This window comes from Simochromis diagramma, unplaced genomic scaffold (assembly GCF_900408965.1).
Source record: "Simochromis diagramma unplaced genomic scaffold, fSimDia1.1 OVJJ01000802.1, whole genome shotgun sequence".
Taxonomy (NCBI): Eukaryota; Metazoa; Chordata; class Actinopteri; order Cichliformes; family Cichlidae; genus Simochromis; species Simochromis diagramma.
Window position 1 is genome coordinate 17,346,303 of NW_024387492.1, and position 27,420 is coordinate 17,373,722.

Consider the following 27,420-nt stretch of genomic DNA (forward strand, 5'->3'; position numbering starts at 1 on the left):
CTCTGTCTCTCCGGACGGACCGAGAGCTGCAAATCCACCTCGGAGCATCTCTGCGCGGAGTACGGGAGGATGCGGACAGCGGTCTGCGGCGGAGCTGCACGCCGAGGACGATATGCGTGTGATGTCTGAACTGATTTGTGTCATTACCGGCGTTGTTGGATCTTTTCTTTTTCATCGGACTGCAATGGAGCGTCGATCCAAAGCGTGAGAGGTGCTGATCGTCCGTCTGCTTATAGGCTCATTCACGCACAATAAGCCAAGGAAACTGGCTGTTACACACAGTGGCAATTCATCATCTGTATTGGTAAATATCTGTGTCTATGCTATTTGGCACTGTGGCTGTTTTCCATTGTGATATGACCAAGAAGCCATAATGATTTTTTTTAAATGAATGATTTAAAGAAACACATGCAGTTAACAGACGGGATATATGCTCATTAAGGGCTTCAGAGGGCTTTGTGGACTTAGATAATACACATTTTCCTTTTTTGTTGTTTGCAACGAGTAACAGAAGCCAGTCATGTCAAAGAACAAGAGCAGTGAGTCAGTGAAGGTGGTAGTTCGATGCCGCCCTTTGAGCCGGAAAGAGGAGTCCAATGGGCCTGCAGGGGGAATAGTGCAGATGGACCTACGGCTGGGACAGGTAATCCTCAGAAACCCTCGTGCACCACCAAGCGAGCCCCAGAAAACATTCACATTTGATGCAGTGTATGATGCAAACTCCAAACAGCGAGAGCTGTATGACGAGAGCGTGCGGCCGCTGATAGATTCAGTGCTGGGAGGGTTTAATGGCACCATATTTGCCTATGGGCAGACAGGAACTGGGAAGACATACACCATGCAGGGAGCGTGGCTGGACCCAGAGAGACGAGGTGTGATTCCCAATGCCTTTGACCATATCTTCACACACATCTCCCGCTCCCAATCTGACAAGCAATACCTAGTGCGGGCGTCCTACCTCGAGATCTACCGAGAGGAGGTTCGGGATCTTCTTGATCCCAATCATGGCAATGCTAGAGCCCTGGAGCTCAGAGAAAATCCAGATACTGGTGTGTATGTTCAAGATCTCACATCCTGTGTCTGCAAGAGCATCAAGGAGATCGAGGAGGTGATGAATGTGGGCAATCAGGCGAGGGCGGTTGGGGCAACAGACATGAATGAACATTCGTCCAGGTCCCACGCTTTGTTTTTGATCACTGTGGAGTGCAGTCAGCCTGGGCCAGATGGGAGGAAACATATACGGGTTGGACGCCTTAACTTGGTGGACCTGGCTGGCAGCGAGCGGCAGGCCAAGACCGGTGTCCAGGGCGAGCGCCTGAAAGAGGCCGCCAAGATCAACCTTTCCCTGTCAGCACTGGGAAATGTTATCTCCGCTTTGGCAGATGGGCGCAGCGGACATGTGCCGTACCGGGACTCCAAGCTTACCCGGCTGTTACAGGACTCTTTGGGCGGGAATGCTAAGACTGTTATGGTTGCCACACTTGGCCCGGCCCCTCAGCACTACGACGAGACTCTCACAACCCTTCGGTACGCCAACCGGGCCAAGAACATCCAGAACCAGCCCAGAGTCAACGAGGACCCCAAGGATGCTCTGTTGCGGGAGTTCCAGAGAGAGATTGCTCGCCTCAGGGCCCAGCTCAACCACAGGAAGTGGAGGAGCAAACAGAAGAGTGAGCAGGTGGAGGACGAGAGCTGGGACGGAGACCAGGAGAAAGAGATTGAGGATGAAGAGGACGAAGAGGTCGAGAAGGAGGGAGAGGACTACATGAAGCTGGAGGAGCAGCGGCTAGAGAGGGAGAAGGAGGCCATTAGAGGAGACCAGGACTTGATTCCTGACGAGAAGCAGAAACTGCTGGGAGAGAAAGAGAGGATGATGGTGGATCTGAGGAAGGAGCAGGAAGCCACAGAACAGCTGACCGCCAAGTACAAGGTGAGTCCAGCCAGGTGGTTTGCTTCTTTTTGTTAAATTCTTCCTGTCTTTCTTTGTTCCTTATTTGCTTGCTTTCTTCTTTTATTCATTCCAGACAAACACACACAAAAGACAAATTGAATAGTACATTCTGAGGCCATAAAGGAACAGAGCAGGAGATAAAACAGTGAAAACAAAAACTAGAAACAAATGGTGAAAGTGTGGAGAGATGCCAAAAGTCCACAGATGATGTTAGATGGTGCTACGCATTGTATTGGTGCAGAAATTCTCTGCAATAAATTAAATAAAAAGTAATAGAAATACAACAAATTTATTGGAAAAGTTAGTGGTTAAAGAATTACAAATCACAAAAAAGACATTTAATAAAACACTTCCTATTCATTTATTTTGGACTTTAAGATCTATTTTGTTAAAATATACATGTAATTGATCTTTTCTCCCTGATAATGTTAGCAGAAGCTCTTTGATATTGTACAGTGATGATTTCTGAGAGTGGACTGGCGACTTGCCCAGGGTGTATGCCTTAATAACAGCTGGGCTAGGCTCCAGTGTCCCCGTGACTCTTAAGTGGATAAGCGGTTAAGAAAATGCATTTAACAGTTTTACGATTTATTTGAATAAATGTTAACCCCTCTTATTGAATGTCATCTTAATGTTTGTTTTAAAATAGAAGAAAAGAATCCGCTTATTTTAGGTTTGACATTTTATTTCAGAGGGCCATACTCTCTCAGAAAAAGGACATCTAAAGTCAAACATGACACACATGGTGCTGAAGTATGGTAATCGGTAAATTTGATGGAAATGACAGATTGTTTTACAGGCCTGAATATCCAAAGACTCGCTGGAGACACACTTCTTGAGATTCATTAACACAGTGTTGGATTTGATTGATTTTTCTCTGTGGTTGTTGGATTGAGATGGTCCGTGGGCTGATTCGGACTGAGGGTCGTATTTTGCCCACGTCTCCTTTGACCCTTACTCTAATCCCAAATATCATAACTGAAGGCCAAACTCTGACCTTAACATACACTAAAATTTAATCCGAAAGTTTTAACCAAACAAACATCCATTTGCAGCTGTGCTTCAGAGTTAGAACCGGAGTAAATGTGCTAACCCACAGGTGTCGAACTCCAGGCCTTCAGGGCCGGTGTCCTGCAGGTTTTAGATGTGTCCTTGATCCAACACAGCTGATTTAAATGGCTAAATGACCTCCTCAACATGTCTTGAAGTTCTCCAAGGTCTGGTAATGAACTAATCATTTGATTCAGGTGTGTTGACCCAGGGTGAGATCTAAAACGCCGGCTCTCGAGGCCTGGAGTTTTACACCCCTTTGCTAACCTTTACTAAGTGTTCTTATTAGTGGCCCTGTAGTATAGTATATAATTCAGTACATAGTACATTTAGTACATAATTTAGTGTAGTACAAAATTTCCCCTAGGGATCAATAAAATATTCTGATTCTGGTTCTGATTCTGTAGTGTAGCATTTTACACCTTTGCCTAACAAGCAAAGGATCCAGTTCCCTTTGGCGTTGCATCAGGAAGGCCATCTCTTCTTCTACAAATGTCGTCGCTACTACTGCTACTGGTTTGAGCGTTCTATTAGAGTTAAATTAGATTAATTGAGTAATATATAAAAACATGAATATCAAATGAATTTGTCATTGTATTGTTTTTTTGTAATTAAAGGAACTAATTAAGCCCAGTCTGTTTAATTGCTGCACTATCAGCTTCCTGTATTGCTGTACTCTTCCATAGTTTGTGTTTATTATCCTCAGGTTTGTTTTAAACGTTTACTGCTAATCTGATTGCTTAGAACAATGTATAGAACCAGCGCAGTCTCACAGCAGTTTATGAAATAGTCATTAAAATTAATATTTTATACTTTTAAAGGGCTAAAGGTTTGGATGCGGAAGGGTTGGTATTGTGGTGAATCATTTCACTGCTCATACACTGCAGACTACAGTTTGGTTAGGCAATAAAAATACTGTTTTGGGTTTAGAAAACAATCATGGTTTGGTGTAACAAAAGAAAGTACAGTTGTTACTTTCTTTCAAAGCTATTTTTTTTTCGGTTGCAATGGTGATGCATACCCTCTAATGTGTCAACACATGTGCTGCACACAGAAACAGGTACTCCTGCTTCCTCCCACAGTCAAAAGACACATGTTTAGTTAACTGGTGGTTGTGAGTGTGACTGGTTGTCTGTCTGTCTTAGCACTGTACCCCGCTGCCTTCCTGTCAATGACAGCTCGAATAGGCCCTTTCATGACCCTGAGTTGGATTGGTGGTTAAGAAGACTGATGGATGAACACTTTCAAAATAGTGCTGACTGTCACAAAAAAATTAATGTCTGTCAGATTGTCTGTCAGTGCACAGATACAAATGGGTTGTTTTTTTGTTTTTTTTGTGATTATTTCAATTTTTGTGATGAGACTGAGCTGCTAGGACTCTCATGCTGCTCTGTATGCTGCATTGTAAAAGCTGTTTTGTAGTCTGAGTACACAGTCAGCTTGTTAACGCCTCAATGTGACCTTCAAAGACACAGATTAGTGTACTCATACTCTGCAGTCTGTATTTTGAATGTGCCAGTATGATGGTTTCACTTGAAATACAAACATTTCTACAATTATTTGCTCTGATATTGCTGATTAGACTCCTATAGCTATAGCTGCTGTTACTATAGTCTTTTCCTTCTCAGATTACACTTACTAAACCAGTCAGATCTCTTTAAATCTTCATTTAGGACTATTAATAGCTGTGCATAGATGTGTTTTCCCACATAGCACCCTGTATCCACAGTTTGGTCTGATGTCTCTCATATGTCCCGACAGGCACTGGAGCCACTGAAGCTTAAAATGTCAGCTCTCTCTTTGCTATAATCACACACGCCATCACACAGCCTGCAATCAAAGACAGTCAGAGCTGCATTAATTAGTTGCTCTGATTCATGGGCATATCCAGTCAATAAGTCACTCGTGCAGAATGACTGAATGACTCGCTCTATAATACTTTAGCTGCAGTCTCTCGACCATCCAACACGAGACACTGCCAGATCAGCTTACTGATCAGCCCGAGGGCATGGAGTGAGGAGACGAGAGGAGGACAAAGACATTTTCAGTGTTTCTTCTAGGCGAGCAATAGAAGGGCAGTATGATGTAGGTTTGCATTTGAAGGAAAAACCTTTCTCGACTGTTATCAGTTTGTGAGATTCTGTGTATTCTAGGAGTAATATTAATGGTGTAGTTTGAATTTTTGACGTTTCCACTTTCTCTCAGCCTACAAGCGATCCTCTAAAAGCCCTCACAGCAGGGGTGTTAACTTGATGCATTCAGCAGTGGGTTAAAAAATATTCAGTGTAGGCGGAAAGAGAGCAGTAAGAGCGGTAGCAGCAATTGGAGAAGTGTAATAACAGAGAAAGAAAGGGTTTTTACAGATTTACAAAGGTTATAATTATCCCCAAGAATCCAAACAAAACTGATGTGCATGGACAAATTGATCCATTTTGCCTATATGTGGATTTCTTCCATGTAGGCAAAGCAGCTAAAGTCAACGTATGACAACCCAATAGCCATATTGTTGCAAACATGACTCAAAATCACATAAAAAACATAAAAAGTTGCTAATATATTGGAATACAGGCAAACAATAATTTTGAATAGTTGCTGCCGAACATCGTCGTGCAGTGGTGGCTCTTAAATTAAAGAAAATCTTATTGAGTGAAAGATTTTTTTGAACCAAAGGGTTTGTATTATTGTCCAGTAAACCATAGACTATATACAGAAGATATGCAAGTGCGCTCACACGCACAGACAGAAGGTTGTTAGCACACCCCAACATTTTAGTGCCCTCTATATAGCCACCCCTATGAAAACATTCTGGAGGCACCCCTGCCCTCACAACACAGATCGTCTGCTTCTTTTAGGCATCTCAGTGCATTCCTTCACATGTTTTGGCTTCTGTCACTTCCACGGCTGTTCCGTCCCGTTATTATCTGTTATTGTTGCTCAGGATCACTGTACGTTATGGCCATTTCCATCTGAGTTTTTGGAGTGAAACCATTCTTGGATAAGAGGGTGGGGCTAGCTTAATTAGCCATCTTATTGTAAATCCATTGCATTGCAATGAAAAGAACCAACAGCACAAAAACAGTCAAGATGTGCAGTTTAGTGACTCAAATTATTGCACATCAAGCCCAAAAGACAGCTAGCAAAAAGGAAACGGTGTAAATGCGTTCTAATATAAATTATCCTATCCATACAGCCCAAGATTTCACCTTGTTGAGTTGCTAATGAAATCTTTTAATGTTTTTTCATGTGGAAAACATCTCAGCGCTTATGCAAATTTGAAGCAGAATGTATTTCCAGAGTTTTATTTCATGGACTCAGCTGCACAAGCTCAAAACGAAAAATCCTTGAAACAGCCAGAGTGCTTATACTCCACTTTTACGAGCAGAGTAAACATGTTCATTTTTGCCTCGTTTCTACTGTTTGGCAGTTTGTGATTGAAGGTCTGAGGTGTAGGAAGTCCCACGAGACATAGCCAAATGTATATTTGTCTGCTGATCGCAGCACTTTCATTTGAATCTCCGCATGAGGCTTCTCATATTTCTCCTTGTTGTTCTCCAAACAGCCATGAGATGAAATCTGTTTAGTGCTAAATTGTATGAAATTTTCTGTCTGTGTACACAGTTTAGATTGTCATTGGCTCTTTCTGTATGCTTGATGGTGACTGGGTGGTTGCCGAGTGATGAGAATGAGAAACTCCCCTTGGGGAGGAAGATGATTAAGGGTAAGAAGTATTTCCTGCCTTTGATGCATCAGAAAGAAGGAAACCTGATATACCCCACAGCAAACACGATGAAGGTTAATTTGTTTGCTCCAACGAATGGTAAAATCTAACAGATAACTGTGGCGGTAGATAAAACCTGAAAAAAGAGCTCCATTGTTGTCCAAAAATAGTAAAAAACAAAAAAACATATAAATGACACCGCTCCACTCAGTCACATGGTTTTGTTAATACCATGAGCAGAAACATGAACACTGTTGACAAGTTTTACGCCATCAGTTCATGACTCAATTTAAAAGTAAATTAAATTATGTGACTTTACACCACTAGTTAGTCTAATCTTTTCTCTGCGCTGATCTTGAGAGCTCATGAGGTTACATTAATTTATGATGTAGTTCAGCCCTTGCAGATGTCTCATGCATGGTCACAAAACAATAATTTAAAGTTCATTAATATACACCACAGATGGGCTTTTTATTGCTACTCCTGTTAATTTTCATCCAAAGGCATGACTTTTGCGACATCAGGTCTGAACAGTCTCTATAAACACGAGCAGATTGCACAATGTGCCAATGTGAAAATATCCACAATAACACAAAAATCTGTCATGATTCAAGGAAAGATCCGTGCATCCATTTTCTCCAGCTGAGGCTGAGGCTGAGGCGTTCCCAGGTCAGCCGAGCCGAGAGATGTAATCTCCCCAGTGTGTCCTCGGTCTCCCCGGGGGTTCCTCCACACTTAAGGAAAGATATCCCTTTAAAACATATAAAGGATAAACACTCACTTAACTAACAAGAATAGATAATGATTCATCAGTAGTTTTTAAAACATTACATAATCCCTCCTTACGCTTTAATTTATTACACTACATTAAATATATCTGGGTTTTAGTTTGACATCTTTTTCAAGGATTTAATTAGTGAAACTGTTCCCCAGATTATTCGGCACTGACAATAACCAGCTCTTTCAGCTGTAAAGCAGCTGAGTGGATGTTATTATAGAGAATAAATATGGTGGTGTTTGTTGTGTTTATGGTTATTGTTTCCAGTAGCTACATCAGACAGAGCAGTCTTTGTATTATTTGCACAAGAGCACAACTCTAATGTTCCCTATCACAGATAAAATATAGATGATGTTGACCTCTTTATCTAATTTAGTCTCATTAAAATAATAAAAACAAATAAAATAAAATCATAAAAAATATAAATAGCAAATGTTTCTGTTGCTCTAAATTTTGTAGAAACTAGAATTTATCATGCATTTGTTTATATGATCACCTTGCTCCTTACCCACCTAAGTACCCTGGCCCAGCTTCCTTTTTATTGGCTGAGGCTGACATTAACCTGCCAATCACAGAAGGTTGCCTGAAGTGTTCTTTTTTTCCTTCTGCTCTCCGGTTCAATGAGAGACAGGTTACTAGGCAGAGAGACAGAGAGTAAAGGCAACAGACTAGAGATGGAGCAGGGGAAATGTGCTCTGGAATAGCCAATTATAGATAAAATGAGATGGTAATGCAATAGAGTCCCTCTCTGCTTGTGTCTCTGTCTCCCTCGCACACTCTCGTCCGCCCAGTTAAAACACACACAACAAACAGAAGTAGGTCAGAAACCAGCCTTGTGTTGGGTCAGCTGGTGCTTCTGCAGGGTGCTGTTAGCTAACTGGCCTCCAAGGTACAGCGCTCCATCTGTGGATTGTGCTGTGACGTTGGTGCAACTGTTGTAGAGCTGTTTTGTGCCCTGCTGGAGGTGCTGCCAGGTTTAATTTACGTGGTCATATTTAATGTGTTACATCCTGTTAGGTCTGCAGGTCATGATATGAGGATGTGTGTCCACGTCATGCTCTTGTTTTCACCATTTTCCTCTTCTGCTGGGAGAAAAGCTGAGGTGGGACTGAACTCACAGACTCGCCAAAGGCACGAGAAAAATATTCAACTTTATGATCTGTCAAAACCACGAGAAATCAGGAAGAAATGGTCTATAAATCTATTTTATTTTCACTTCATTATTCAGTCATGGTTTAATTATGGGCAAGCTGTATATAAGCTTATAATAAAGATAAATGTAGCTTTTGTCCAAATGTGGTAGGACATCAAACTTCCATTCTTTCGACTGGCCAGCAGGAGGCGACTCCTCTGTTTTCTGAAAAACTTGTAGCGGAATAGAAATCTTTAAAAATATGATCCTACTGCTCCCTTGATTTATGACCTCAGTAAACATTCTCAGGAGCAGTTTAAGGTCCAAATCGCTTATTTAAGACATGATGTTATTTTGGTAAATTATGATCATCATTAGAGTCAAAAAGAAGAGTAAGAAAAGGTATGATTTACTGTGGACCTGGCTAGCATCAGCCAGTTAGCACTCATCTTCATGCTTTATAACCAGTCTGCTAGGGTTGTTTTGATGGACTCGGATCTCCACTACAAACGATGATCAGAGTGATCATCGAATGGCTTGACAGTCCAGGCAATTTACCCATTAATGCTCGCACTTCTTCACTCTTTGAAATGCATGTAGGCAGAAGTAATAGTTCATCATCTTAAACGAGAAAACAGAAGGAGTCTGTTGGTTTCATTTTAAATTAGAGGTTAACTTGACTCTGCATTTGTGGTGATGCTAGATTATCTTCTTTGCTGAACGTTTTTCCACCATCGGTGAGCGACTCTGCTGTGTGTCTGGGTGTGCACAGTGAGACTAAACAACAATTAGTTAGAAGAACAACAGGCATAAATAGAAAAAAAGGGGGAAAAAGGCGCTTGAGCACACCCAAAAAGAGTCTAAACTCAGCTATGATAGCCGACCTTTCTCTTTATGCTGGAAGTAAGAAACTTCCTGTCTTCTTTGCTTCACTCTCAACACTAAAGGTTTTTTGGGGGGGTTGATTATAGTATTGGGGCAAGAACCCCCAGCTGCCCTGCAATGGAATGTGACTGTGTGAATTTTTTTTAACTTGGGTGAATTAGGCTGTTAGTAAGAAAATGTTTTGAGTCCTCAAACAGCGTAGAAAAGCACAGTATAAGTACAAGTCCATTTACGATTTGTGTACAGGCCACGCATTGTGCGGGAGGATAAAGCTACCCTAATAGGTGCATGTAACCCCATCCACAGGCAGATGAAAAGATGAGAGTCACCAGCCTTAGTGTATCTTTTATATAGAGACTTTTCTGAGAAGTCATCTGCATGTCCTGGTAGAAAAGCAAGCGTAAAGGTCCCCTGTGAAGGTTTCCTAGAGTGATTTCCAATTAAAAGCATTCAGCTTCATTCAAGAAGCAGTCAAATGCAGCTTTGCTCTTGAATATTACACAAAAATCCTGAATCCTGAAGTCCAGACCAGAGTCACAAACCTACAGATCTAGTTAGACATGTTGTTTTCATTGGGCTGGTCACCACTCTATCACAGGGCTAACGCTGTCCTGGTAAAGAGCTGAGTGTGAAGGTGAAGCTGTGTCTGCTACATTAGTGTTTTTTGGATATATATGTGATTATCATTCACTAATTTACCTCTCTTTTAGTCTTCATTCTTTAACCAAGAGACCTGGTTACCCAATTAGTTTTTTAGCCAGTAGGGCAACTCCAAAACTGTTTAAATTCTTTAAAATAAATTAACTTAAAAAGGTTTTTATAACAGTATTCACCCACATTTTATGGGCTTGTTTTATTTGGTACAACAGCCTCTGAAGTGTGAATGGGCACCTGTGCCTCACAGCTGCATCTTTAGCATTTTAACAGGAAGTCATCGCTTTCTGTGGCGCTTGAAGTGTCTAAGCTGCGTTGTCACAACAATTAGCCAGATGTGCATATTTGATTGCATGAATTTTGATTATATATCAAATATAGCAAATGACTAAATGTATCATTTATGCCTCGAGTTTAATGTTATTTCGCTTGGCATTAATAGGAAAATATCATCAGTGTGTAATGTTATTAAAAATGAGGAATAAAAGTGTTCAGGATGCAGTCTGGTTGCAGACTGGTCTCTAGGACAGGACCTTAGGCACTCATTGAGTCCTCTTATCATAGATCACCTTTCCCTCTAACATTTGTCCGTCATAATGTGTCTAATAAAGTGGCTGTTTTCTCTCCCTTTACCTCCAGTTAGGTTCACATTACTCTGATATTTTTTACCTGCCTAAGCAGAGTGCAGCTTTGGATTCATGCTGTTATGAAACAGTGAGCTGCTGTCGAGAGCTTCATGGCATCATGCAGCAGCTTCTCTTCAGGAGGCTGCTGTGACCGACCCTCATGTGGACTATTCTTAGATCCAGTTTTCTGGGTCAAAACTGCAGAGTCTCTCCTCTACCTACCGCCTCTTTCATCGGTGCTCTCGTAATTTTTTCTGCCCTTCTGGTTTCATGTTTCTGTTAGTTTTTGAAATATATTAAATCTACCTGAACCAGCTTTAAATTGATGTTTAAAAAAAAAAGTTCAGGTTGTTTCATCTTCAGAAGAAGCAGTCTCACCTGTAGATAGCATTAAAGATAGACCTTGATGCCACCATTTGTTTGTTCTGTTTTCAAGGCTGAAGATGATTCTTCCATCATCACCATCTTGAAGGTCACTTTTCAGACCAGGAAGCTACAGCCGCCTTTTATACTGTCTGTTGTTTCACCCCACCGGGCATTTGCAGCTCTTCTCGAGTCATGATTCTCTCACGTTTATATTTTTTTCTTCTTGCTTCAAATTGGAAATTTAAGGTTTTGCAAGTCTTGTGAACTTTGAGCCTCAGTTAAATCTTTCCTTCTCTTTAGGTTCTTTCTATAGCCTCATCTTCCCTGTAAAACTCCTTTTGCCCCTGAAAAAACCTACTAAAATCCTAACCCATGAACCCATCCTTTCACAATATGTGATGTTCAAAGTAACCTTCAAACTAACATTCATCAAAAACTATTTCCTTTTCCCCCTATAAATAAATATATTTTATTTCCTCAACACACATACAGTAAGGTAAGTTTCAGACCTCCCCCTTTGATGGATTAGACCTCAGAGCAAGTTAATACAGCAGTGATTATTGCAGACTGTCTCATCTGCTAGTACAGCTGGTAATTTTATGCATGCTGCTTTCTCTGAAAAGCAGCGCTGCAAATTGGACAATTTCACACATCTCCATTGTAAATGTGTGAAATTAAAGAAATCACCACCAGTAACTGCAAATTTAGAGCAAACTGCAGTTTTCGCTTGTGTTAACAGAAAATTTCATTAGCACAGTCTGATCTCAAGAGTGTGAATCCACCAAGTGGAATCTAAGAATAAAAACTTGTCCATGGCAAGATGCCCAGATAAAGTCTGTGTTGGGAAACACTGGGCTCTTTCTCTGTTGGCACTCTTGATCTTTTGATCCCTTTTGTAGGAAACTTAAAATAGACTTTGCATCGTCAGGCATTCTGAGAAACAGTGGAGGACAACCTAGCCCGGAGCAGGATAATAACTGAAACTCGTACCTCGTGCTTATAGTTTGTAGCTCATTTCGCATAAGCGTGAACTAATTTATCCCACTGCAGCTTTCTACTCTGTTCTTTGTTATCACAGGAAATTGATGTGCATTAAGTTTGGTCCTCCATCCTGCCAGCTGAAGTTCAGCCAATCAGAGCGCGTGGTCACCAACAATACCAGCGGCCTCATGGGAACTATAGATACACACATACATGTGCATGCACACACTGTATGTGCATATCAGCTTTCCACAGTATCCGTTTAGGGATCAAAAATTTATTTTACAAACATACACACACACACACAGACACACACACACACACACACACACACACACACACACACACACACACACACACACACACACAGATACCACACATGCAGCTTTATGGATAGAATAATGGCGTATCCTGTTTGCATAGCTGCCTTCCTGTTAAATTAGAGGAAAGGCCTGAACAGACTTACAGAGGCCTGTGTGTGTGTGTGTGTGTGTGTGTGTGTGTGTGTGTGTGTGTGTGTGTGTGTGTGTGTGTGTGTGTAGGAGGCTGATAACTGCACAAGCTCATCTCTGCTCTACATCTTTCAGCATGGAAGGCAGCATCACTGAAATATTGATGAACCAACTGTGTGTGTCCATGTCTGTTTTCATGTGTGTCTGTTTGGCTACGCGAAGGCGGCATGTGTGTCACTAGAGAAGACATTCACCGAGAGAGAGAAATGTCTGCACGTACACATCAAATATTAAATATATGTTATCTCACACGGCACAGAAAGTGAAAATTGGATTTTAAGAGGTACAAATAATGTAATATTTTGCTAATATGATGTTGTATGAATTCCATAGATATTAAATAATGAATTTAAGCACTTAAAGACATGTTGGGTCAAAATTAGTCCAAAACGTACCTCTACATGCATTTGCTTTATTTTAAACACAGCAGTTAGCTTATGCTAGTGTCAGTGCATAGTTTAGTGGTTAACACACTTGGTTGGCAGGTGGAAGGTTGCTGGTTTGTTTCCCAAAAACTGAGTTTTGTCAGGAGGTGCATCGGAGGTAAAAACTCCCAAATCAAGCCTGCGGAGCAACCTGCCTTACGGTTGCACCTACTTTTTGCTCACTATAGTCGCCGTTGTGACTGGTTGTCTGCCAAAAAGTGTTTTCCAATGTTTCTATCTGTTTTGTTGTTTTTAATGTAAAATAGTTTTACTTATATTGGTGAATACACAGTAATGAACAGGATTTATGAGGGGTTATAATATAAAATAAAGAAATTACACTATTTTGTGAGCTTCTTTATGATTCTACATGTGATTGTACCTACATTATAATCTGTAATGTCCCTTGGGTCACTTAAAGTATGTTTACTGTGTTACTATAAATGGTTCTCTTTCATATAGATGTACCAGAAGAGACATAATCTCTTGATTTGTAAGCTTTAGTCCCAGTGGTACAAGTATCACTACACACGCTCAAATCTTTAAAGACTTTTTAGGCATTTTGAAGTTTTATATTTGCTTTCCAGATATCAGTTAGCGTAGTTAAGAGTAACAGAAAGTAACTAAAACTCGCAAATGAACTTATTATTTAGATAATTTTAGTAGATTTACTAAAGAAGAAACTACAGAAAGCTGAACTAGAGCTTAAGAGAGATCTTGACCCTAGGCAGGAATAAGTCAAGTGAGTTTTATTTATACAGCACATTTGAAAACACACAAATAGACCCAAAGCCCTTTACAGACAGACCAATTTGTAATCCAGCTCTCAAGAACTCGGGCCAAAGCACATCGCTTTCAGGACTGATTTGCTGTCTTTTCTTCAAGCAGCTGCATTTTTCTCAAAATGTTGAAGTCTTGCTTAAATCTTCCTGCAAAAATCTGCTGCAGGTTTGAGCATGAAAGAAATGCCACAGTAAATTTGTTGTACTCCTCTTGATATAAGGTGGCAGGTACATGCTGCACAATTTTACAGCTCAAATATTTTTATCATCACCCTCTTTTCTCCTGATAAAGTATAGATTTAAAAGCTTGGATTGACAGTGTACAGTGTTTTTTTATCATCTACATTAATATATATCAACAAATAGGAACCTTTGAGGAAAATTATTGTCAAATATGAATATCTGTGTCTTTTATTGTGAATTGTGAATAAATTTGTATTTGTTTCTACTTGTGTTTGTATTCCAGCAAAATAGACAGATGTTCTGCTGATTGTAAGGCATTTACTGAATCTGTGTCCTGTGTTTGAAGGATGCAGTTGATGAGGGATGGATGTCAAACTGTAATAGGATTTGAGGCTTCAAGTCGTGGCAGTTTAAGTGGTTTTTGCATCGACCGGGACTAATGTGAAACAGATTCTTCGATATGTCCCGGCCTACACTGCTCGCTGTTTTTCATACTCAATTGTCTTCTTCTTTTTACTTCTCTTTTCTTCTGCATGTGTGTCTGCCCACTAGGATTTCTGTCTTTCTGCTGCACAGACCTGTTGTCGTCACATTATATTTATAGCCCAGGCTCCCAGCGGGCCCCGGCCTCACTGTGATTGGCTGGCTGATGCTGATGAGCCAGCTCAATGTGCAACACTTCCCATTCTCTTCACTTTCCCATCAGCAAGTGGATCAGTCACAGCCAGAAGAATCTGAACAGACACTTATGGGCAGATCATATATCCATAAATAAGTATGCAGGCTGGCACTCATATGCGCTCTCAAATACATTTCTAAATGCTTCAGTTTTCTTCTTCGGCATCCTCCTGCAGACTCCGCTGCTTCCCACAATGTTTCTTTAAACTTTGCAGTTTCTGGTAATTTTGCTGTGAGATAAACAACCAGATATCAGCACTGTGATAGCTTGTCACTGCGATTGAAAGCAACCTGTCTCCAAACAGTTGCAGTCCAACTTGGATTAACTGCATTCACTTCCAGGCTGATTGGCAAAGCTTTGCTAATTACTTCTGCCCAGTTTATAAACACAGGCAGCCAACACAATGCAATAAATTTGAGTCTGTCTGCACAGATGAGTGCAGCTTGTCTCTTTGCAAAAGGGGACTCGACTTAGCTGACATTCTGGTTATATTCATATAGAAAAGCAAGGTCACCCTGTGCCTATGTTATTTTGCAGTTAGACTGCCATTCCTGCAGCAACTATCACACTATCTATAAGCTTCTGGCTGCTGAAATTACAAGTTTATTGCACACAATCACACCTGCTGTTTCCCCGAGTGTTGCTGTGGTATAAATTCTGTTAAGGCTTAAAGTGAGACGTGAGTGATGTTTTGTCTTGTTTAGCATTAAATTGTACTGAAAGAGAGTCTACTGTATCGAGCTGCTGTTCAGTTTCTCCAGTATATTTTGCTTAAGCCTTGTTTAGCACTAGCTATTTATGATAAAAGTCATTTATAGTCATATCTTGTTAGCCAACATAGCATGCTTACATTAACCTTAACTGAGCTGCGTGTGTTTACTTGTACTACTCGTGTTGCAGGGACAAAAATCTGAATCTTTTTATATCATCATTTAATTTTAGGACCAAGATTTGACTCAAGATTAGTATAAGGTTAGGTTGTGACTAAGGTTTGGCACATATTGTTATTGATTATGGTTTGGATAAATCATAAAAGGAGTGTAAGTCAAAATGATGTCCTTTAAAGTGATGGAAAGGCTTTGTGTGTGAGACTGAAACCTTGATCTGCCTGGATGTCTGGAAACAGAATCATGACTCCAGTGAGTCGACAGTCATCTGAGTGAAGGTCATTTGGCTTCCACCCTGAGTCATCGTCCTCCTCCCCACGACCTCTTCCTGTTTTCCTGCCTTCTTTGTATCAGCTTTTGTTGCAGCAGCTTTAATCAGAAAAGTTAACTCGAAGATTTAAAAGTCCTTTTAACCATAACCATGACTTTTCTTTCTTAGCGTTTAAATTTATTGAATTTATTTATTGAACATGTATATTGCAAAGATTGAAAGGTTTGGTCAGAAGATAATGACGGGATTGTTTTGCTTTGTCTTCAAGAGAAGACTTTTGCTTTCAAGTCTCTACAGGTCACCTGTTTGTGACAAAAGTGAAGACAGCATCACCTTTGGTTTTCTTAGGCCGGTCACTCCTGGGAACGTTCACCACTGTTTTCTCCATTTGTGGATAATGGCTCTCACCAGTTTTTACTGGAGTTCTAAAGCCTTAGAAATGGCTTTGTAGCCCTTTCCAGACTGATAGATGTCAGTGACTTTGTTTGTCATCAGTTCTTGAGTTTCTCTGGATTGTTGCATGATGTCTGTCTGACTTTACTTTGTCAGACAGGTTCTATTGAAGTGACTTCTTGATTCAGCAGGTCTGGCAGTAATCAGTCCTGATTGTGGCTCATAAAACTGAACTAAAACATGTGGTTAACCACATTGAATTCATCATTAATCATTTAAAAACTGCATTTTAGATTTATTTCTGTCTAGTATTAAAGTTAGTTTGATGATCTGAAACTTAAATGTGAGAAAAATGCAAAGGAACTAAAAAATCAGGAAGAGACCAAATACTTTTTCACAGCACTGTAGGTCTTATTGGTAGAAATGCTTTCTTAAATTCACATAAAGGATGCCGCTGCACTGTTTTCTTCATTTTCATCATAACAGCTGATGGAAATATTGTTCTCGTCCCAGTGCCACACTCATTTTTTTCTGCGCTTTAAATGTTATTTTGATTTAAGGCTGGAAATCAGTGCAGAAGCTACACTCTTGTTTGCCTGCTGTTTGTATTTAGACTAACCAGCATTTATGCGCAGTATACACCAACATTGTTCCAATTTAATTGGATGTTGTTATATCTGTTAGATCTGTGAATGGGTGTAATTGGGGTTTGACACAGTTTTATGAACCCACTGAGGCTCACAGTAGAGCTTTTTATAATCAGCAGACAACAATTTGCCACAAACCCCTCCCCCCAGCGCCCAATTGTAAAGCGCGCCTTCCGGTGTGAAAAACTCACTTGTATTGGGCTAATAAGCAGAAAACAGATAGCTTTTGTTACTTAATTATCTGACGGTAACTTCTGAACCCTCTCAAGACCTGCAGCCCTCACCATCCAGTCTCATTAATTTACTCCTTTTCTTTTGTCAGTTACTGCAGTAAACTGAGTTTCAAGTTTTCTGGGAGATTTTAAAAATTGTTAGAAACAACTGGCACAATTAAAGGGACGATTATAATGAACCATTTTAAATGCAGATTATACTGAAAAATATTTATGAATGAGGGCCAGCGTGTGATTAGTCTCTGCCCAGGCATAAAGAGGAACACATTAAACACTTTCATCAGTGCTTGTCACGTGTCTGTACAGAGCGCAGTAATTTCTATTTTTGTCTTGACTTTGTGAATGCAATAACTCGAGAATGAGGTGACGCAGAGTTTTCAAATCCATACCACAGGTGCATCTGCTAGGAGACTGAACACTGGCACCAGTATTTTTTTAATTGTTAGTAAGGTGGCTCTAAAATTTGTTGCCACCAGCTGTATTTGTTAAAGTTAAGAAGGCTTAGTGTGTAATTATTGGGAGAGGAGAAGGGTTGCTAATGGAGAGAAATGCTGCCTGGGCAAGTATGTAATATATCAGTGTGAACTGCGGATGAATGAAATGGGCAAGCACCCGTGGGAAGCACTTTGACGGTTCTGGATTTAGATTTAAATGTTTTTGCAATTTTGAATCAAGCTAAAACGTGAGTTTGCTTTACAAGATTAGTGCGTGATGAATGAGACAGACTCAAACTTTGAGTTAAATCCAAAATGTCAAGTGGCCGTTTAAGTCACCGACGTTTCACATCGTAAAGACTGTGTGTAAGGGATCCAGCTAGCCTGTCAGGGAGGGCAGACATAGAATGCATGAGAGGGAAAATCCCTGACATGAATCAGCCCTTTAATGAAGCTGAAAGAATATGACAGAACACAAAGCACAGCGAACCGGTCGCTCACGGACACATTCACGCAGCAAACACAAAGACAGCTCAAAACAAAGAGGCTTTCTGTGGAAACCTGCTGCAGACGCATCCCCTCTGAAGGACTCCACTGTCCTCCGCTTGGGCATAAGAGTATGTTTTCGTGCTCACCCATACAGCCCATTGGAGAGCGAAAACCATATAGGCTGCACAGAGTTGCCACATGCACACACTGTCTTTTTGTAATCTGGAATGTGACCAATGCATTGTCCGTCTGTGGGAGCTTATTTCCGTTTTCCTCTCTTCCTGTATTTCCTTGTTACTTAAATCGTCCTTTAGAGCAGGGAGGCAGATAATGAGAAGAACATGTGCAATTTTCATAACTTGAAAATTGCATCACTGTGACTCCAGACCTTTAATCTCTGCAGTAACTAGAAAAGCTGTAATCAGAGGCTCGAAATGATATTGAGTTTGGAACAGTCAAGTAAAGACATACATGATACTTGTAACTTACATATTCTCATATAAGAAAAAGTAGAAATTAAAGCAATAAAAGTAAGGAGGGCAAGGAAAGGAGCAGGAAGTAAAACCAAAAGAAGACACAAGAGAAAAAAACCTTCAAAGTAAAATAAGAAGTAACTAAAAGACATAACTGACGCTGCGACATGAAGAATACACTGAAGTAAGAATAACACCAGAGACCGGGGAGCACCGACTCCTGGATCAACTAGAACAACAACAAAAACTACAGAATACCAGGGCCATGACACTGTCCCTGTACAAACGTTACAACAAAGCAGTGTGCAGGCATTATTAATTATTGTTGGTTAAGATCAAAGCTTAAGAGTTCAACAGAGCTATTACAATGAATCCTAATGGGGGGTATGAGTATGTGCACAAAATATCAAGTCCATCCATCTGTGGTTGAAAAACTAGATCTGACGCATTCATGCTTTGCATTGCATTCTGGCATTTGCACAATATTGAACTAAAATGAAGACAGATTTGGCATGTTCACCTTATTTCTTGTCTCAAAGGCTTTCACAGGTCTGCAAACGAGTCACTGTGGTTGTTTGGGTTGGAAACAAGACTCCAAAAGAAGCGTTAGTCTGACTGGGAGAAGCTCAATACGTGTGCAATTGTAGGAGGACATGTAACCATCAGTGGCACTAGAGGATAGTCAAAGTCAAAGTCAGCTTTATTGTGCTTTCTTGGCCAGCTATCCCCTGAAAAGGAGATGTTAATCTCAATGAATGTCTTTGCTAAATACATTAAAGTGGTTATCGCTCATCATTACCTTTAGAAAATCAACAAGAAGGTGCCAACATATTTTACACTGTAACTTTGCACTGCTTTACTTTGACACGGTTTGTGATTCTGCAGAGTTTCAGCAGAGCTCAGCTTGTTGTCGCGTGTCGTCATGTCGATGCTAAGCTGCCAGCGTCCGTCTGCCTCATCAGCACAAAGTCTGCACTGACGAACACGCACAAAGACCCAATTGTTTAATGTCCAGATGAACTTATCTTGACCTCGCAGAGGTTCAAAAGCAAAGAAGTAAAACTCTCTAGTTCTTCTTTTCCATTAGCGTTCGATTTTTGTCAGCGAGGGTTGACATCAGCTGAAATTTCTATATTAAGCCTTTGATTTATATTAATAACAGGGGTTTTTACCTGCTAATATACACTATTGTTTTGTGTTGTATTGTTTGGGCAAATGTTAAAAGAGCATCACAAAAGAAATAATAAGGAAAACACAAATCTACTGTGATCCAGTTAGTATCAATTTACAGCAAGCAATTAACATAATTAGTAGTTGGCATTAGCTGTTACTGAGTATAAACAGTGATCTAGAGGCACATTAAATGCTGCTTAAATGTAAGCTTCTTACCCCTTTTGAACACATTATTTATCCATCCTCTTCCGCTTATCTTTATCAGTGTCGCAGGGGGCTTGAGCAACTTTCAGCCACCATAGGGAGGGAGGAAAAGTACACCCTGGAAAGGTTACTAGTTGTCACCAAGCCAACACATAGAGACAGTGAATCATTTACCTTCAAATTCACACCTATGATTTAGATTAACCTATGGAAACTGTGGGAGAAAGCTGGAGTACCTGGAGAGAAACCACGTGAACAGAGGGAGAACGTGCAAACTCCACACTGAAAGGCTTCAAATGGTGGTGTTGAACTCAGGACCTTCTTGCTATGAGGCAACAGTGCTAACCGCCACGCTGCTGTATTTATAGTAATAAATACACATTATTTATTACTATTATTATTTTCCTTTGGCTTTTATGGACTGTGTGTCCAGAAATTCATTTGAGGATGTTTTCCTAATGATGTTTAATAGCAAAAACTGTTTTTCCACTTTCATTTTTAACAGTGTGCTTGTTTAAACTTTAGCTGTTTAGTGACTTTTTGATGTGACATTAAATACAGAACCCTGCAGGATGTGTGGCATTTGACGGAGAATATAAAGCATATAATAAAGTAGCTTCAGAAATATTAATCAAAATGTTGTTTGTTTTTTCAGGCGATGGAGAGCAAGCTGCTGGTCGGTGGAAAGAACATCATAGATCACACCAATGAGCAGCAGAAGATGCTGGAGATAAAAAGGCAGGAGATAGCAGAGCAGGTAACGCGGTTTTTTGCAGTAGTACACTAATTTACTCAGTACAGCACAGTTTATACTTCAGGCATACATTTAAAACCTTAGGAGAAATCTTTTCTGCAGCAGTTTGTTTAACATTTACAGTAATTAGTGTTTTCTGCAGCCTGAATTGATAAAAACACTCCAGAGCTGAGGGGAATCCACAAAGGAACAGGGTGATATTTGCATTCTGCTTTCAGACGCGTAAGGAGCGCGAGATCCAGCAGCAAGTGTTGATTCAGGATGAAGAGACGCTGGAACTGAGAGAGACTTTCACTTCTCTGCAGCAGGAGGTTGAAGCCAAGACAAAGAAACTCAAGAAGGTAAAATATCCTGATGATGCAGAAAAAAATCCGATGCACACAAGTAGAAATACAGTAGATATCCTCATTTCTACTCTCGCACACACTTTTGCAAAAGAGGTAATAGACATAGTAGTATAGGTGTGTTTTAACGTGCACACACTTACAGACCTTCCCTTTTTGTTCCTAATGTGAGAATGTCCCTCTTTACCCCCTTCTTTCCCTTTGACCTTTGACCTGGATCACAAATGACCCCTTGACTTGGACACTCGCTTCGTTCGGACACACACTTAAATCTCAGTACCTCAAGGTTTGTCCTGCCGTCCCTTTCCCTCCCTCCCTCCCTATCTGCCATTTTTACGTATTCACGCTTTCTGCACTAACCTCAGTCTTCCTTCACTTCAAATCCCCCAGTAACTCACTAAACCTCTCCCTCACCAGTGCAAACACCGAACCTATTACATCCTTCCCCTCTCTTTCCGCGTCCCTATCTCGCTGCACGGATGCGACCAGCAGGACTAACACCGAGCGGCCCGTTGTGCGAGTGCGGGCGACAATGTAACTAATGATCCTTTGCTGATCTTTGCTGCCCTGATTCCCAAACGTAGGTCCATCTACTCCTCTCACACTGCATGATGCCGTCAGTCTGAAGAAAAGAGGGGGTGTTTTTCACGCTGTGCATTCAAAACTCAGTGGGCAGTCCGTAAAGCTCAGTGACTACAAAAATGTCACTGACACCTTGTTTGCTGGAAAAGAAAAAAAAAACACTACTGCAGAACTCTATTTCTCAAAATAGCCAATGATAATTTTTTTTCCTTCCAAAGTCATTATTTAATGATCAACTGAGAAGTTGATCATGTTAACTGTTAAGTTGGAGTAATGATTGTAGCTAATGTAAAAAAAAGAAAAAAAGATTGCCACGGTTACCTGTAGTTTTTCATGTTTGTCTACAAATACTCGCTGATACTCACCCAGTAGTAGTAAAACTTGAAAAAGTAAAAAGGTTTGTCTTTTTAAAAATGCTGGCTGTAGCATTGAGGCACAGCTTTTACTTTGAAGGTGAACGTTCTCTATGTTCTTAATTTAACTGCAGCTTGGAGAGTAGCTGGACAGTGCTGTCACTGCTGTTCAAACAGTAGCAATATGCTAGCGACCTGAGCAGCTAGCGACCTGGATGAGGAATACACATTTTTCCTTAGGAACATGTGTCACAGTTTGTTGTGTTAACTGAAGCAATTCACTGAAATTAAAGTAATTTCAAGCTTAAAGAGATTTTCAGGGACAAAAGGACATATTATCATGGTTTAGCAGAGAGGTGGAAGCAACTGCATACAAGTGCATGACATAAAGCAAAGAGCAAGCTTTACTCCAAAGCTGATAAGTCAACAAAACTAAATGATAAAAGGTGAAACCAAGTTAGCACTGAAGCAAAAAGGCTAGAGGAACAGCAGGAAAAACAAACTTCCGGGGATATTACAGCTAACACTAAAAATCAGGATGGAGACTGGGAAAGACAGAAACACTGCAAAACCAACAGGGACCAGAATTCAGTGATAAAAGCACTTTTAGCCACATTTTTTCTTAGCATAAGAAGAGAGTGAGAGTACCTTTCTGTAATGTAACATTAAGGCTTCAGCTTTGAAGTCTAAATATAACTGTCAAATCCAATTTCTGGCGGTTTTTAAAGGTATTTAAATTTTTTAAGCTAGCATCTGTGAAAATCTGTGAACATCTGCTTCTTATTGATTTTTTTTTTTCTTTGGGGGGGGGGGGGGGGGGGGGGGTGTTGCTCTCCGTGTCCAAGCTGCAGAGCCTGCAGTGTCATGATTCACAGCTGAAGTCAGGATTCGCCTTTATGTTTGAAGCCTCGGGTGAAGTCAAAGAATGAACAGTGTGAAATCTCAGGAGGAACCAGGAGGAGGAATTAGAGGAGGAGAGCTCCCATTGGCTGGCCTGTTCACCAGACACCAGCGCCTCCAGTGCTGTTGCTATGGGCAACCGAGCTGCAGCAAGTTGTAGACCAGTCCATCTTCACTGGGAACCTCAAGCCTGATTGCTCCTCTCGCTTGCTTGTCTTTGTCGTTTCTTCCAGCTGTACGCCAAGCTCCAGGCAATCAAAGTAGAGATCAAGGACGTGAACGACGAGCACGTGAGGAGCAGACAGGAGCTCGAGCAAACTCAGAACGAGCTCACCAGAGAGCTCAAGTTCAAGTGAGTCAACCACAAATCACAAAGAGTGCTCAAAAATCGCCACATACAGTACGGGATTCTTCAAAGCAATATGCCCCATTTAAAGATCAAACATAAGGCCAGGGGGGGCCAGCATTGGCCTGGCAAAGACCCCATTCTGGTCCGCAGACTTCACAGTCACTCATAATACACCAAAATAGTTAAGTAATAGATAAACAATTAAATGACAGAAAAGTTCCTGTTTTTTACTCTCCAATATGAAAATTTTGGTTAAAAAACAAAAAGAACATTTTCATTCATCATCAAAAAAAAAACCCCTAACTAACTACAGGACAGTAATTTTATACATGTATCATGTAGAAATTGCGCCTCTTTATCTTATGTTAAAAATATCTCAGGGATTAAACGTATAATTAAACATCTTTAGAGTGATAGAAATGGAGGTTTCACTCGTCTCACCATCAAAATGGGCTGTATGTGGCCATTGATGTAAAATGACTGTGACATCCCTCATTTAAATAGTTACTTCCTTTGCAGACTGAGTGTTTACACTAAAGAAAAAATTGTGTTAGGCTTTTACCGGTTGTCTTTTATTCTATGCAAAAGTACAGCTGCAAGGTAAGCAGTTAAAAAATGCTTTTACTTGAAATCTGTTCTTGCAGAGGTAGGGGTCTTTTTTTTTTTGCCAAACTCAGTACTTTTACAGTTTTGTTAACAGTTTTTTTCTTCTTTTTGTTTGCTCCCCTGCTGCGTAAACCTTTCTTCATTGTCAGAAGTCTACGTGTCTCATTATGCTTTCCAAAAAGAGCCCTGCTAGCAGCTGTGATAGCCAGATGCTCTTTCTTCTTTTCCTTTTTTAAAATTTCTCTAAGCAGTGAAAGTGCTTTGTAATAGTATTGTAATAAGACCATAAAATATTTGTTAATCTTTTCTTTTAAACTTGTTTTTGTGCAGCCACAAAAATGCAGTTAAATAGCTAAGTTATGTTGATTTGAAGAAACAGCTAAACCCATAAAAAAGCTTCTAATCAAGAGTTCATTTATCAGGAGGTTTAGTGTTTATGAGTAAAAAAGACTTTACAAATTCAAAGAAAATCATTTTTTCTGTTTAAAATGTGAAAAGTATACAAATAAACCCCTAAAATCTTACTCATAGTGCATTTGCTATTACAACCACATGACTCCAGACTTGTATATGATATAAACCATTACTTCTTGCATCACTCTGTGTTGTGAACACGCAGGTATCTGATCATAGAGAACTTCATCCCGCCCGAGGAGAAGAATAAGATAATGAACAGGCTGGTCTTTGACCCTGAGGAAGACCAGTGGAAGTTCCAGTCACTTGTTCCTGCTGAAAGGTCAGCGTCTGTTTTCGATGTAAAAGAATAAACTTTTAAATTTAGTCAGGCTTTAGTTTTGATCTCTGGGCACCGTGCGTCATATGCTTATCTCTTCTTCTCGTCTTCTTCCGCTGCTGTTTGAGTGGCATCCTCCTTTTTTTCTTCTTTTAGATGGTTTTGTTTTTGGCATTTTGAGAATTGATTCCAGATTGGGTTTTTGTGTGTCTCATTGATTCCGACTTTTCTTCCGTTCAGTAAATCCTCGCAGATGAAGAAAAGGCCAGCATCTGCAGTCGGATACAAACGACCCATCAGCCAGTATGCCAGGGTTGCCATAGCGATGGGAGGTCATTCCAGATACAGGGTAAGTGTCTGTGTGTGTGATGACTTGACATCCTTTTGAGGACATAAAACAAGCCCACAAATATAAATCATTAAACTTTAATGTAAAGAAGTATGGTTTTGTTTTTTTTGTTTTTTCATAAATCTTTATTCTGAATGTTATTTAATTAATTATGTAAATTTTTATTTCCATTATAGGTCAGTCAGTTTATATTCTGTTTAATTTGTCCTTTTGGATTCTGAAAGACTAAATATCAGTTTTTCAGTTTTAAAGATTTCAGGCTTGATTTACTCTTATAGTTTTGAATATTTACTAGTAATGGTATTTTTACCATCTGTCAAAGTCAAAGTCAGACTTAAGACTCATTGAAACATAAAAACCAACACTAAACATGAACAATAAAAACATACTGGAATCTTAAGGCACTGGAAATTGAAGGAACCAGAAACCAAGTGGCAAAAATATGATGTAAATCTCAGGATCATGACATTAATTTTTTTGTTTGTTGCTTTGCTCATAAAAAAACCCTTAACTATAAAAATGCACCATACTTTATTAAAGCATTTGCTATGAAATTGATGGACTCAGCTTTTACTAGAGTAACACAGCATTCAGTAAAAGTGACCGAGAGCTACTTAGCCATTGAATGAACCTCCCAGCAAGCAGTTTTTGTGCTGATGTTAATGCCAGAGCAGCTTTCTCTGCAGTTAAGTACTGACTTGTTGCAGTGGGGGCATCCTATTAAAGTACCATGGTCAAAGTCTCTTTGCAATAACAAATGTTTATAAAGGCAGATTGAACGGCTAGTTTCTTGATTTTATACACCTGTTGTTAAGGGGCTGAAAACACTTTTTTCAATTCTTTGATCCATATAATGTGTTACTAACTGTAGGTAATGTTTTCATAATGTGTTCAGGCTGAGAACATCGTGTTTCTGGAGCTGGACATGACTCCTCCAAACACCGCCTCAGTCGATCGCTCGAAGGATGGAGAACCGAACCAAAGTCCCTCGGTGGACAGCTCGCCCACCAAGGAGAAAGGCGTTCGAAAGTCCCAGTCTTGGTGAGGTCAAATTAATGCAGCCTCTTCTCATATAAATAAAACAGATGTTGTCTTTCTTTATTGGCATACACTTACTGCACGCTGCTGCTGCTGCTGCTCAGATGTTTCTACATCTGGAAATAGAGCTGAGAATACTTTGTCATTTTTGTGTTTGAAACCCGCTTCCACTGTTCAGCCTGTGCATGTGACCTGTGAACTGTAAATGGTTTAGCATCAGAGCATCTCTACAGTAAATGGGATTATTCAGGATTAGCCACACCCTCTTTCCCTAATCTGATGGTTAATCTGTCATTTTCTCAGATGTATAATCTCAGTAATCTGTGATTGTACATATTATACATATATTATACAAGTTTTGTTTTTTGTTTTTTCAGGTGTCAGACTCCAAAATCCATGACTTCCTCCCCTTCTAATGTGTCCTTGGCAGCATGTCACACTGCCACACCCGCAGCGGCACAGTAAAGCTTTAATGAAAAGAGCTTTTTTTTATTGCCATTATTATTATTATTATTTATTTGATCTCTCAACATCAACTTCCTCTTTTGGCCAGTGGCCGCCTTACAGACTTCTCAGTGAGGCCCACTGCTGGGACACAAACACACCACCACCACCTCTGCTGAAAGCTGACAGACTTCATGGAAATGATCTTCTGGCAGGAAACTAAATGACCATATGAACCTCAGAAACTCTGTATAAATCAGTTCCTCCAGTTCCTCCTCCGGCAGAGCCCTTTCCTCTTTTGCATGTCAGATCATCTCTGAAAACAGCTGGCTACAGTGCTGAACTGCCCAGACTGTTGTGTGTGTGTCTGTGTGTTTGTGTGTGTCTGTTGTGTACAAAGCGCCGTATGATTGCCTGTTTGTGTTTCTAGTCATGACCACTGCAGATTTAAAGGTGAAGGTTTCATGTATTCTGGATTTTTCAAAGCAGGTTTGGTCTGTTTTCTATGTAGAAGTTGGACTTCATCGTCAGAGCGTTTATGTCAGTGTTGGCTTTTGGAAATGAGTACACACAAAAAAATAAGAATATATGATGTGTACTGTTGTTGGTCAGACGAGGTGCTCAAGACCTGAATGATGACCGTTGTCATTCCTGTTGCCTCCCATCATTTATCTGTCCCCCTGCAGTGTCTAATTTAAATGAAATGTCTTAAAAACTAATGTAATTAAAATGAAGAACACGAGGCATGTCACACTGTCAGAATTATTTTACTGGGATTTTAATTCAACAAACAAACACGGATGGGTGGATGGTGACCAGATCCCAGCAAACTAAATGTGGGACAAACACGCCGTTTTGTCTGGGACAAACAATGCTGGCAGGACATCAAATATATTACATTAACGTGCAAATATTCCAGGTCTTTTGTCAAGTAAATAAGAATTAAACAAGGCCGAATATAATAGTCTTTATATGCTCCTGTATCCTCTGTTATTTCAGCGTCTCCTCTGTGTGGTAATAGTCTTAGTGTTTCAGTAGAGAT

General features: G+C 40.2%; 1 protein-coding gene across 2 annotated transcripts; it reads left to right on the plus strand.

Annotated features, from left to right (window-relative positions):
• On the plus strand, positions 1–27,124 carry LOC120724726 (kinesin-like protein KIF3C). Of its 2 annotated transcripts, XM_040017069.1 has the most exons (10): positions 1–1,930; positions 20,582–20,683; positions 20,899–21,021; positions 21,302–21,310; positions 23,093–23,211; positions 24,434–24,550; positions 24,788–24,896; positions 25,792–25,937; positions 26,312–26,395; positions 26,488–27,124. In XM_040017069.1, exons 1-10 carry the CDS (start codon positions 521–523, stop codon positions 26,555–26,557), a joined length of 2,289 nt encoding a protein of 762 aa, XP_039873003.1. In that variant the 5' UTR covers positions 1–520; the 3' UTR covers positions 26,558–27,124. The 2 variants fall into 2 exon arrangements, with proteins under 2 accessions (XP_039873003.1, XP_039873004.1); XM_040017070.1 differs by lacking the exon at positions 21,302–21,310.
• The last annotated feature ends 296 nt before the right edge of the window (positions 27,125–27,420 follow it).

Coding starts and splice junctions, on each gene's coding strand:
- LOC120724726 (XM_040017069.1), top strand. CDS start 521: ATGTCAAAGAACAAGAGCAGTGAGTCAGTGAAGGTGGTAGTTCGATGC. Junction 23,212..24,433: donor ACCAGAGAGCTCAAGTTCAA/GTGAGTCAACCA, acceptor GTGAACACGCAG/GTATCTGATCATAGAGAACT. Junction 24,551..24,787: donor TCACTTGTTCCTGCTGAAAG/GTCAGCGTCTGT, acceptor TCTTCCGTTCAG/TAAATCCTCGCAGATGAAGA.